The sequence below is a fragment of the Globicephala melas genome, chromosome 1 (genome assembly GCF_963455315.2).
Source record: "Globicephala melas chromosome 1, mGloMel1.2, whole genome shotgun sequence".
Lineage (NCBI taxonomy): Eukaryota > Metazoa > Chordata > Mammalia > Artiodactyla > Delphinidae > Globicephala > Globicephala melas.
In genome coordinates, this window is record NC_083314.1 from 70932541 (window position 1) to 70945709 (window position 13169).

At 49.6% G+C, this 13169-nt stretch overlaps 1 protein-coding gene and 1 pseudogene across 11 annotated transcripts in view; both read right to left on the reverse strand.

Moving 5' to 3' along the window:
* Positions 1-359: 359 nt before the first annotated feature.
* Positions 360-13169, reverse strand: part of LOC115847507 (low affinity immunoglobulin gamma Fc region receptor II-like) — a 50286-nt gene continuing 37476 nt past the window's right edge. For 3 of the 11 annotated variants that reach the window (XM_070044049.1, XM_070044047.1, XM_060297312.2), the window contains 7 exons: positions 12722-12742; positions 10694-10951; positions 6420-6674; positions 5692-5811; positions 3427-3483; positions 1431-1468; positions 362-1321 (listed from right to left, as the gene is read on the reverse strand). In XM_070044049.1, coding sequence (XP_069900150.1) covers positions 1232-1321; positions 1431-1468; positions 3427-3483; positions 5692-5811; positions 6420-6674; positions 10694-10877 — 744 coding nt within the window. In that variant the 5' untranslated portion in view covers positions 10878-10951; positions 12722-12742 and the 3' untranslated portion in view covers positions 362-1231. Of the gene's footprint in view, positions 1322-1430; positions 1469-3426; positions 3484-5691; positions 5812-6419; positions 6675-10693; positions 10952-12721; positions 12743-13169 lie in introns of all 11 variants that reach the window. The other 8 variants (XM_070044042.1, XM_070044048.1, XM_070044043.1 and 5 more) reach the window with 8 other exon arrangements.
* On the reverse strand, positions 8374-10479 carry LOC138842910 (polyhomeotic-like protein 1 pseudogene; annotated as a pseudogene).

Consider the following 13169-nt stretch of genomic DNA (forward strand, 5'->3'; position numbering starts at 1 on the left):
CCATGTAATATATAAATAAAGGGACATACATGGTTACTATAAAAATGGGCATGAGCATATGAACAAGAAAATCGCAAAAGAAGAACTATGAATGGCTAATACTCTTAAACGCTCTAATTCTAAAGCATGTAGTTTGGCATAAAGTAAGCTCCTCAATAACCCAGTAATTGCAATTACTATTCCTTATTATTATAATGATATGTGAGTATGAAATACAATATGTGAGTATTATAGAAAGCTATGGAAACCACCCAACAAAGGAAGCTGCTAAATCCTGATTGCAAGAATGTTGCACAGTGAAGCTCTTAGAGTCCCAGGAAAAGGAGCCCTCTCCAAGGGCACCAACCAAACTCCCAACGAAGCTGTCAGTCACGTTTCTAACCTACCGGGAACTTCTCTGAGAAGTTCACATCCTTCTGTTAACTATAATAGGAGAACAGTAGGGCAGAGTCAGCAGTCTCCACTGAGGACTCATCTGAAGTTTGGCTTCCTGAGAACTGGTGTTTATTTGCCGTGGGAGGAAGGGGAAGGAGACATGAAAACAAGAACACAAATTCATTGGAAGACGGATATTCAGTTTTTAGAAGAGGGGTACTCGTCCTACACTCCAAATCTTTTCTCTCCCTCACTTCCTACCCATTACTACCTTCCCAAGATTCTTACCATTGAAAAGAAACAGAACCCGAATCAGTCTACACTCCAACCGGTACAGTGTTTAAAAGGTAATGTTGTTAGTGTAGTATTTTATTATCAAAGTAATATATGATCTGTACAGAAAAATTAACAGAGAAAATGAAAAGCACCAATAATTCCACCACCCTGAAACAATCACTTTTAATATATTGGCATATGTTAGTCTATCTCAACATTTTTGAAATCATACATACTTATCTAATTTTTCTCATGTAACCTGTAACATAAGCATTTCCCATGTTTCTACAATCTCTTAATAAAGGTAATTTTCACTGGCTTTGTGGATATATAACAGAAGAGTCCTGATGGCGAGAAGTGCTGAAGCACAGAAGAAATCAGCATTCAGTTATCTGAGACCATATCGTCTGTGGCTTTCAAAACAGGGAGATTTAGGGTTCACATAGATAACTCTGGAAGAGTCATTCTCCTTTAGAACTGCAGCATCCTCTTCTCCTCCTTCAGAGGAATTCAGGACAGAAGACACCAGATCTTGGCCTCTCTGATTCTCTTCCCCAAGTTCCAGGCAAGAAAATGAAAACTAAATGTTGTTCTGGTAAACCGACGACTCTGTTTCTTCCTCTGCAACTTCCGGATACGAGAGAAGTGAATAGGTGACTGTATTCTCAGCCTAGAGAAAGCAGAAAGGAGCAATGGGGATCCACAGAGAGGTCACAAGAATGAAGGCAACAGAAGAAGCGGCAGGGGAGAAGGAGAAGCATGTGGCCGGGATGGCTCACCTCCATTTTGGCAGCCTCTTCAGCATCAGCGAGATTGGCTGTGGGCAAAAAGAACAGAGATCAGCGGGGGCACTGCCTACCCGCGCTGCTGCTTGAGGCCCAGACCAGGCTTGAGGCGAGGACCACTGATCCCCAACTCAGGCCTGCAGGCCAAAAGCTTCATCCCCCACCCACCCTTGGTATCCCAGACATGGCCTCCCGCACGGGCCACACTAGCAGAGGGAGGCGCTCATTTGTGCTGCACTCATTTCAGAGGATCACTGAGTTTTCCTCAAAGCAACCAGGCAGCTTCGGGGATCTGAGATATACTGGGGAGGAGATGGGGGTGTTGGTATTAGAGTGAAGTAATCCAGATGTTTGCCAGCCACAGATGGTGGCCTTTCCACATTGGCCAGATGTAGTATATCTCTGTTGGAACTTTGAAGAATCTGACACTCCCTGATCTCACAAAGAAAGAAAGCATGAGAGTGAGAGTGAGCAAGGGAGGCTGGAGGAAAAGAAAGAAGGAAGCAAGCAACCCAGCCAGTACTCTCCCTGGTAAAGATCTAAGACACATCCAAATGTCCTCATGTTTTTGCCAATAAACTCACTTTGCCAGTGCGAAAAGCAGCCTCAGTAACTGCAAAGCAGCATTCCTCAGGAAGTGGGGAGGGAGTCTGAGACAATGCATCTAGTGTCTTCATTCATCTCCAGGACACAATGAGTCCCTGTGTGCCATGCTCCAGCTTCTGGAACAAACCACGTCCTGAATTCTCCTTCTAATGCATCCCTCAACCATCCCGGCAACTTAGCTGTGCCTTTTGGGAAACCATCAGCCCCAGTGCCTTCCTGCGAAATAAATGCCTTGTGAAATATATTTATGCTGGTGTAGGTAGAAGCAAACATCAAAATGGCTAATCCACTTGTGTTTGCACTTTTTTCTACAGCACTTTGGCCCTGGTGAAGACTCTGGTCCATATCCCCATTTGGCCTGGCCACAGGACATAGGGGCCTTGCTCAAAGCGCAGCCGGACAGCTGTGCCATTTTGCTCAAGCTCTCAAACCTGTTGGCTCTGCTCTGAGTCATACTCCAGCCACCTGAGGTGGAGTCCTCGAAGGCTTCTTTTTCCTGTCCGTTTCTGCTGTCTGGGAGTCCCCAGAGACAGCTCCAGTTTCCTTCGTGCTCTGGCTTTAACTGCAGTCAGGAAGTCGCCTGGAATATTACTGCTCCTTTAACACATTCCCACTTGGGCCAGGGCTTGGATGGTCACTGACTCTCAGAATGTCAGGCCTGGAAGGGCTTAGAGATCACCCAGGCCAACCCACTCATCTCCTCAATGAGGTGACTAAACCCCAAGAGTGGGAATGACACTCAAGATTCCATTTTATGATAGTGACAGAGCTAGGGCCAGGCCTGCGTTTTAATAAGCCTACACGAGTGGGCATTAGAACCAAGATTTGCCCACAGAGTAAAGCCCACTGATGCACGTGGTACCCCAGAACTTTCTCAGGCCGAAATCTCCTCTTAATGTTCCACTAAGAGCTGAGCCCTGGTACCCTTACCCAATCATTCCACAGAGACAGACTCTGCAGCAAATCTAGGTTTTATTCCTTAGGGCTCTTTCTCCTTTCCTCTAGAATTTTATCCCCTTAATTCTATTTGCCTTAGTCTTACAGCGTCTAACCCCAGTCCTCTGCCAGCTCTTCCAAAGCTTCACAGAAAGACCTAAGTATCTCTGATGTCCTGCTCTGGAAAAATCCCCAGCAGTTCTGACCCCAGAAACTCGGACAAGGCCCTCGCCTCTCTATCTAGGACAGGTGTTCATCTTCTCCTTGTCTCCAGTGAGGTCCTCTTTAGGCCCAGGAGTTAGTCTCAGAACTGACCAAGAGATTTGAGCCCCTGCCCTCTGCCCACTGCCCCCTCCCTCTCCTGTGCTCCCAGCAGAACTCACACAAGCAGCTTCTTGATGCACAAGACAGGGTGTCATTGAGCCCCCAGAGCGGGAGCTGCACTCACCTGGTTCCTCAGGGAGGGTCTCTCCCATTTCCCTGTGTTCAAGGGTTCCTGGGAGGGCTAGGAGGGGCACATAGGAGGTTAGTAGGATTATGGGGTAGGACCTGAGTCTTCAGGACCAAGGACGACCAGAGGTAAGATTGGGTTAGAACCAACACACACCCTTCTTCCACACAGACACCTCCTCTCCTCCCCACTCCCCAGCAACTGCTCTAGCCTGTACAAGGGCTGGTCTAGAGAGATGTAAGTTGGCTAGGTTAACAGTAGGGACTCCTGGGACTGTCAGAAAGGCCATTCTATTGCATCTTTCTTAAGCTTGCTCTGCCTTTTAAAAAACACCTCTTTCTTCCTCTCGGTGTCTCTCCCTGAATCTCTACATTTACTTATCATCAGTAACTGAGGTCTTAGCTATGAACCAACTGCAAAGTGCTTTGTGAGGTATTAGCAGTATTATTTTCTCTTTGTCAACGGCTCTGAGTCTTTTCTCCCTTTTACTTTCTCTGCATCTGGATATCTTTAGCACTTTCTCTCACCAGCAAGCTAGCTTTTCAGTGTTATGAATCGTGACCATTTGCTTATTAGATTTGTAGGACACCTTCCCTTCTCTCTCCGCTCTTTAATGTTAGTACTAAGGGGGAAGGAGGCTGCTTTCCGAGAGTTGAAGTTCTTCAGCTGATTAGTCAGTGAACAAATGTTTATTGACCATCTTGCTGCGTGGCAAGCATGTGCTAGGTGCTGGCGGGGGACGGACGGGGGAGAGCGCAGAACAAGGAGACGTGGTTACTGCCTTCCTGTGCTCTTGCCAACGCCTTTGGAATACAGCTTAGTTCTTCAAAGGTAGCCTGCGTGGATTCCATGACCTGGAATACATCCTTCTGCCCTGCTTCATCTCTCCTTTTTTTCTGCCTCGTAATTTATGGTTTCAATGGCATCAAACTGCCTACAGCAACCTCCTTACTCTTCCATGATCCCCATCCTAGCCACAGTGCTTCTCATTTCCATGTCTTGGCCCCCACGCCTGGAATGCTCTTCTAATCCTCTTTGCCTGGTCAACTGCTACCCTCAAACATCACCTCCTCCATAACGATAACAACTTATACTATGTGATGTTTGCTGTCCGCTAGCTGCCGGCTCATTCACCCTCATAACCCTGTGAGGTAGGTTCTATTCGTGGCCTCATTTTTCAGATGAAGAAACTGAGGCACAGAGAAGTTGAATGTGATGAGAAAAACAACTTTTATTTTCCTGAAAAAACAACTTAGTTTTCCTGAGTTGCTGCCTAGGCATTTTACAGCGTGATAACCTGCTTACACCCAGAATCGGAACATTTGAGATAAGGACTTGAGTTTAGGACTCCCGCCATCAGTTCTCGCTTTGCTTTTCCTGCGGCACCTTTTAAAATAACCCCTTAGCGTTAAGCCCGCAAAATAGTGTCCTCCGCCCCAATCACTTTATAAGTACTAGCGGCTTGCTACACTGCTCTCTCTCTCCTGCTCACCCATGACCGGGGACAGAGGACTGCCACCCCCTTTCCCATTTCTGGGATCTGTAAGTAGCAAGTCTTGTGACTCCACTTCCTTTGTGTGAGCGTACCGAAACTGTACTTTCAATCAAAATGACCCCGGGGTTTTCACTTCCCCAATCTGGGAAGTGAAATCAGATGCTGAGGGAGCTGCCAAGCCCATGTGGGTGGCTTGTGCCTCCTCTTTCAGCAGGTCATGATCTGCACATTCTTAAATGAATACACCAACTCCATCTTCTCCACATATTGCCTAACTCACCCAACGTTATCCAGCTGGTGAGCCGAGGAGCTGGGATTTAAACTCAGGCAGTCTGGCCCCACCCGGGGTGCTTCAGTCGCGACACAACACTGCATTCCTGTGAAGCCTTCTCTAACTGCCCCGGCCCATGCTGGCTTGCGCCAGCTCTTCTGTCCCCCGTCACAGCCTTTGCGTTCTCTAATACTGGTCTTATCCCCTCTAATTATACTGATCTATTTGCATTTCAGTCTTCCCCACAATATTATGAACTCCCTGAGGGCAGAGACTGAACATCTTTATCCTGGCATCATCCACAGAGTCTATCACAGTGCTTGACACATAAGCAAGTTTGTTCAGGCCTGTTAAATGAATGAATGAATAAAATATGGGACTGTATTTGAATGCTAAGGATGCTCTAGCCCAAAGATAAGGGTTCTAGCAATGTTTGGGGTTAGGGCCTTGACTAAGTAGGAAGTGATAACAAGAGGGACCGAGGGGAGGCACAAACCTGAAATCTTTCGCCTGAGGCAGAACCAGGCTACTATGGTGCCAGCAATAGCCATTGCAGCAATCCAAGCGACTACAGCCACTGCGATCGTCACCGACAAGGAGTTGCTCCAGCTGGACCCTGGGAAACACAGGCGTCCTGTCCCTCCTCCAACACAACACTCACTTCCCCCCTCCACCTCACCTGCACAGGATTTCTGGAACTGGGCTTGTGCCTCTCCCATACCCACGTTTCTCTGCTAATCTAATGAAGGCACGCTGTTGAGTGTGTAAGGCAGAGGGAAGGATTCCTCTTAGCCCCTCGGGGATGGCAGGGAGGGTGAACCTGACGCCTCCACCACTGTACCCAGCAGAGCCTTGAACTGTCAAGGACATGCCATGCCTTTGAGAGTGAATGGACATATCATGAGACATGAGAAGAAATTAGGAAAACCTCAGCTCTTAGGAATGTCCAGGCGCTTAGAGAACTTCTGCACCAATGAGAGAGCTCTGTTCCACTGCTGGGCTTGGTGTGATGGGGCCTATATTTCAAAGAGGAACAACAGCCTTGTCACCTATCACCTGGAACCTGAGGGCTCCGAGCTCTGGCCAGCACTTAGCAATGTGCCATGCCCCTGCCCTTTGCCCCAGAGCCCAGGTTTGCTCAGATCTCCCTGTAGGTCCATGTGACCTTACCCCTAAATGTCTAACCCCTCTTCTCCCCTCCTTTCATCTGCACAGAGTTCCCACCTTGGACAGTGATGGTCACAGGCTGTGATGAGTACACCGTCTGCCCGATAAATCCCGTGCAGTGGTACTCGCCACTGTGACTGAGGTTTGCTTGCGGGATACAGAAGTTGGAACGCAGATGGGAAAACGTCTTGGATTTTCCATTCTGGAAGAATATGACCTTATTCAGAGAACTGTTTCTCCAGCTGTGGCACCTCAGCACGATGGGCTCCCCTTCCTGGAACACGAGGCTAGGGGTCTGGAGCAGCAGCCAGTCTGAAAGACACAAAGGGACCCCAGGACCCAGGAGGTCTTCACTCAAATCCGAGACCCAGACCATCCTTACTGGTGGGCCACTGTGTGTGGAGGGAAGAGCTTAAGTTTGGAATCAGACACCCCTGCTCTGTAATTCTAGCTCCATCATGTATGAGCTCTGTGATCTTGGGCAAATAGTTTAACTCTTCTGGGCCTCCGTTTCCTCGTATGTGAAAAGAGTCACAATAACACCATTAGCTATCTACAGTAGTTCCTGGCACACAGTAGGTGCTCAGCATATGCTTGTCTTCCTGTTCCTGTCCTGCCCGACAGGCTTCGTTCTGCAGGAAGGACACAGGAGACCCAGGAGTACAGTCCCTTCCCTGAGGGAGGGAGGGAGGGAAGGACCCAGTCTGACATAGGAGGCAACATGTGGGGGGAACACAGCAGAGTCAAGTGTCTTTGGGGAAAGTCACGGACATCTAACAAATGTTAGCTTATTTGGTGCATGTTAGTAAATATGGCATTTCACTTCAGCAGGGACTTTGGCAGCAGTGACATGGGTGGGCCATTAGCCTGCTGTGTACTTTTTTCCCCCGATTTTCATCCTTTTACTGAGGAAAAAGATATTTACTTTCTTTGTCGTATAGGGAATAGAGGCTAAGGTGGGTACTTATAATCTGACCTCAGCCCACACACTCCTTTTTCCTAAAGCTATAGGACAGAGTAGAGTTGGAATTGGAAAGAAAGGGTAGAAAACAACAGATACGTTGGAAGGGAGTCGGGACATGAGAAAGAAATGACAACAGCCATACGTGTGACAGTCAACCACGCTTAGCCCCTTCAGCAGATCGGAATGATGCCAAAACAGTCTCTACACTGGCTGCTGAGCCTGCCGCAAATGCAGGTGAAAATGCTCAATACTGAGGGAGGGAGTGACAACGAAGAGAAAACTCTGGGCCACGGCTACAGTGGGACAATCCACAGGGAAGGTGGGGAGCACCAGATCTTGCTACTTGGGTCACACAAGCTGGAAAACCCCACCTCTCCCACTGGGGAGGCACCCCTGCGTTCCACCCATTTCCTCCCATACCATCCTGTGTATCCCTCCTCTTGAGGAACTCAGGCCCTGGCTAGACATTCCACTCCAGGATTAGGTGAGCAGTCCTGGTTCCCTAGGCTGCCTCTTTTATAAAGGTTGGATTGGGGTAGGTGGGAATGCTGAGAATTGTGAAGATATATATATATGTTTTGCGGTACGCGGGCCTCTCACTGTTGTGGCCTCTCCCGTTGCGGAGCACAGGCTCCGGACGTGCAGGCTCAGCGGCCATGGCTCACGGGCCCAGCCGCTCCGCGGCATGTGGGATCTTCCCGGACCAAGTCACGAACCTGTGTCCCCTGCATCGGCAGGCGGACCCTCAACCGCTGCGCCACCAGGGAAGCACGTGAAGATTTTTTTTAATGGAGTAGAACCCGGAGAAAATGTCAAAGCTGCTTCCATGTAGCGCCAGCAACCAATTCTTGCAGTTCTCCTCCCTGTCTGGGTAACCCCCTCTACTGAAGGTGCACATCATTGGAACAGCACTTTCTTCTCAGCAAAGTCTCTACTGGTACCAGGTTGTAACCTGGACAGTGGAAGTGTCAGCCTTAGGCTGGTTTGTGCACGAGGGCCACCTTAGGTCTCCTCGAGGACAATTTCTTGGTGCAGATCTTGAGGGCAGGGCCCAGCTTCGTGTTCACGGCACTCACGAGGTGTTCTTTAAGTCAAAAAACGGCCTTTCCATCCATCTCCTGGGAAACTCCTCTGCAATCTCCTGGAAGCCTTGTAGAGAAGCAATAAACTCATACACCTCCTCTGCACGCCAGTGGCTAAGATTACTGGACAGGAACACAGGGTTGATGTCATGAGTGCTGGTGGAGGCACAGCTGTATGGAGGTTCCTGGGTCACATGCCCCATGTCCAGCTCTCACCGATAAAGGCCCAGGGACATTGGAGAGAGTTCTTTACCGTGACTGGAATTCTCTGAACCCCAGCTAGAGTCCTCTTGACCCCTGTGGCACTTGCCCTGGATCTTAGCATGGGTGGTGACAGAGGAGCTGCAGCAGGGTCCATGTTTGGGATGCAGGCAAGGGCTCCACCACTCCTGTGCCTCTCCTGGGATGGCTCCAAGCACCACCTATTCCTGAGGAGGGCCACTGAGCCAAAGGCCCAGGTGGGTGGCCACTTCTGCCTGCTCTTCCCACTGCCCCCACCAGCTGGACTAAGGCTGAAGAACTAGCCTGAGGCCCTACAGGGAGCCTGAGCCACAGCTAGGGCCTGGCTAGAGGCCTGGGGGAGGCTAAACAGGGGAATAGCTTTCTGGGTGGAGCTTTGGGCTAAGCCTGTTGCTCCTCAGTGCCAAGTTCTCTACCTAAACTGCATCTACATGGCCGCCAGCAGCCTGAGCAGACAGCCCCTCCTGCTGGACTACTGCCACTGCCCTAATAGGCATCAGGATGAGTTGAGAAGCTAGAGGCACATGCTGGGCCAAGGTCTGGTTTACCTGGAATAGGTTTCCCAGCTGTGGTCTTGGATACATCTGGGCCTGGGGGGGAGGTTGAGGGGGAGGAGGTGGTGTTCCCCAGTAGCATAGATTGGGTCACGGTGGTAACACTGGGAGAGTTCACTCCGGGATTGGCTGGTGAGCTGGGAGGCTGATGCTGTGGCCAGACTGACTGAGGCCTGGGTGGTGCTCAGCTGCTCGCTGCGCTGGTGTCTGGGAGAACTGGCCTGCCGTGTGGCCGCTAGATAGCAGCCAGGCTATGCAGCCGGGCCTGCTGAGCTGCTGCTGGACACGAACTGCTGGAGATACTGAGGCCCACGGAGCTGCCCCTGCAGGGCCTGTTCTGCCTGCTGTTCATACCGTGGCACTGAGCTGTCTGGGAACGAGCGCTACCACCTGAGTCGGGACTCCCACTGGTGCAGTCGGCATTCTGTTGACTCTAGTCTCCATGACAGTGGTTCAGGGTCCCCATGGCTGGTGCTCTGGCTCCAGGCCTTCTAGCTCTTCACCTGGGTCCTTCAGGGTGGTGCCACCTCATGTGCCAGGGTTCCTTGTCAACGCGCCTGCTGGTCGGGTGGGAACTTGCACAGTCTCGAGGGTGGGATCGCTCACCTCCACCCCCTCCTAGAGAGGAGGAGCACTGAGGTTGAGGCCCTGCCAGGCCTCTGGGGCTTCCCTCCAGGACTGTCTTTTCCTGCTGAGCACAGAGGGTAGAGATAGCAGGCCTGGAGCTGCAGGCCCACTGGGCCTAGATACCTTTGAGGAGAATTTGAGAATTGGGTGAGGGAAGGGGACTAAGTGAAGAATAGCACTGACAATATTCATCATAATCACACTGCAGCTTTTCTCTATGGAGAACGTATTTCTTGCAGGAGCTTTGGAGGATCATTGATCTGCTCAGCAAACATTTATTAAGCCCTGTCCCGTGCCTGGGGCTGGATATAAAAGGTGCTTAAGACACAACTTTCACCTCAAGTTGAACAGAGGGCAGGGGGGCAGGGAAATGCTGATTCTCACCGGGACCTGATGGAGGAGGCAGAGTATCTCCACTGAGCAGATAAGGAAACCAAAGCTCAAAGGTAAATGGAATCATCATGTTTACGTGGCTATAATTTCCAGGGCTAGGATTCAGTTGTGGTCTGTCTGTGCATCTGACTCTGCCATAAAAATGGAAGGATTTCTATGAACTAAGGATTTCCTTCTGCTTCTCTCATACCCACCTGCCTGTCAGTGGCCTTGTTACCTTCTTGCCCAGTCAGCACCGAGACAACAGAGCCCAACATATTCTGAGAAATCTCTTAGGAACTTCCACCTCACCACACATACTAAGCAATGGGGTGCATGAAAAGGGAAATCAGTGGACAAAACCCCTTCAAACAACTCACAGCCATGCTTCCCAGTAAGCAGGCAATTCCCCTTTCCGAAAAACCTCTGCCATGTAAGCAGATGTCTTCTATCCTTGCTCTCCCAGACTCTCCCAGGCCTTCCTCCACTGACCGGAAGTCACGTACAGATGCACAGGGTCGCTGAGGCTGGTCTGCTCTCTCTGACACCTGTAGTCTCCGCTGTCATTGCTGCTGGCCTTAAAGCTATAGCTGGACTGGTTCTGGCTCTGGATGAAGCTCCCATTATGGAACCACAGGGTGAGGTTGCCTTCATACAAGCTGGTCCCCTGACACATCAGCGTCACGTAATCCTCCTTGAGCACATTGATCCACGCAGGCTGAATGCTCACCACAGCCTTCGGGAGACCTGCTGAGGGGCAGAGAGAGAAGGCAGCATGAGGAAAGGGACCCCAAGGGCCTAAGCAGACCCCAAATCTCAGATGATGGAAAACTGTGGCCATGCTGGAGACATCAAGAGAGGAACCCAACCCAGAACTCTTGTGCAACCGAAGGCAGTTCCTCCAACTCGTGCAGCCCAAACAGGGGCCCGCAGGAACCCAGGTTCTCTCAGGGAGCTTGCCTCCTCCCCAGGGGAGAGGACAAGAGGTAGGGGAATGGGAGAGGGGGCAAGCAAACACACACGCGCGCGCGCACACACACACACACACACACTACACATACATCCTTTGGGGAATCACTTTCCTTCCCTGTAAGCTGAGGCATTTGGACACTAGTGGATAAACTCTCTCCACAGCTGGAAGAAGACAAATGGGGACATCTGGTGGAGGTGCCAGGCTGACAGCCAGACACCACGTTTCTGTTCTGACTGCTTCCATTCTTTCTTTTTTTCTTTGGAATAAAAATTTTTATTCATATAGTTGCTGTGCAATATTATATAAGTTACAGGTATACAATAAAGTGATTCACAATTTTTAAAGGTTATACTCCATTTATAGTTTTTATAAAATATTGGCTATATCCTGTTGTACAATGTACCTTACAGTGTATTATTTTTTTAATTTTAGAATTTTATTTATTTTTTATATAGCAGCTCCTTATTAGTTTCTTTTTTCCTTAAGATGTATTTATTTCTAAATAAAAAGAAATAAATACATCTTTTAAAAAAAGAATGGAAGAAGTCAGAACAAAAAAAAAGATATATTTATTATTTTTTTGGCTGTGTCGGGTCTTAGTTGCGGCATGAGGGATATTTTTTGCAGCGTGGGATCTTTCGTTGTGGTGCGCCGGCTTCTTTCTAGTTATGGCGTGTGGGTTCTCTCTTCTCTAGTTGTGGCACGCAGGCTCCAGGGCAGGTGGGCTCTGTAGTTTGTGGCCTGTGGGCTCTAGTTGTGTGGGCTTAGTTGCCCTACAGCATGTGGGAATCTTAGTTCCCTGACCAGGGATCAAACCTGCGTCCCCTAGCATTGTAAGGCAGATTCTTTACCACTGGACCACCAGGGAAGTCCCCATTCTTTCTCCTTTAGAATAGACCTGTCCTGACACCCAAGCACAGAGGAGTCTCTGTGGCCTCAGAAGAATAAGAAAGAGGAGAAAGGCTGGCAGGCCAGTCTAGGGAGCCCTGCGTTCAGTGGCCCATGTAGAGCCCCATCCCACTACCAGTCCTGGGAGGTGGAGAGGTTAGTGGTGCAGAGAAAGCAGTGCCCAGCCGTGTTCATCCCACCAAGCTGCAACCAGTGGTATCTCCTATTTGTGTCCAAGGCAACAGGCCCTGAAGCCTTCAGATACATGCAAAGTAGAGGATTTATCAACCCATGGGGTTAACCTAAGCAAATCATGTGATTTGCATGTGGCTGAAACTAAAATGGCCTGGGTTCGTGATTTAGTTTGGAGAGAGGAAGGCAACTGAGACAGAATACAGTTATTTTCTGTGACAGAATCTGTGAGGTCTGACCGGAACAGAAACAGAAAGGCTGTGCCCTGTGGCTGCCCATCCCTGGCTTCCCTGGGAGGAAGGGAAGGAGGAAGGAGAAGGGGGCAGGGCATCTTGTGGGAGCAATTACTCTTTCCTGGTTCTACCTCAGTCCTGGGTTGCTGGTGCACCCAGAGCACCTCCAGAGACGGTGCAGGGAGCAGAGAGAGAGGGTAGCTGGGGGAGGGAGAGGATGTGGTGAGCACTTACCATGTTTCCCAGCAACAGGAGCTGTAAGGGAGAAAGCAAAGATCAGCCTACTTTCTCATTAGATATGATGATTCATCATTATAAATAATCACCTCCTTGCAAATCTCCTTAACTCTCTTGCCAGTCTCTGTCTGCATTACGTTCCACCTGGGTTGTCCATGTCTTTACTTCCGCAGCTGTGTGTTAATGAAATTCCCACATAAGCAGGCAGGTTGGTATCTCTGTAAATCTACTGTCTCCATATTCAAAAGGACACTAAACTGCCATCTGACACTTTTCTCTAGTACGTTTGCTCTGTGGCTCTTGGTAGGGACAATCATTTTTCCTCACTCCTCAAACTTTCCAGTCCTCTGCCTCCAGTCCCGTCTCACTCAAAGATGACGCCTTCCTTTATCCTTCACAGAGAAAACAAACGCAGTTAGACAGGAGGTCTCACGTCTTCCCCCAA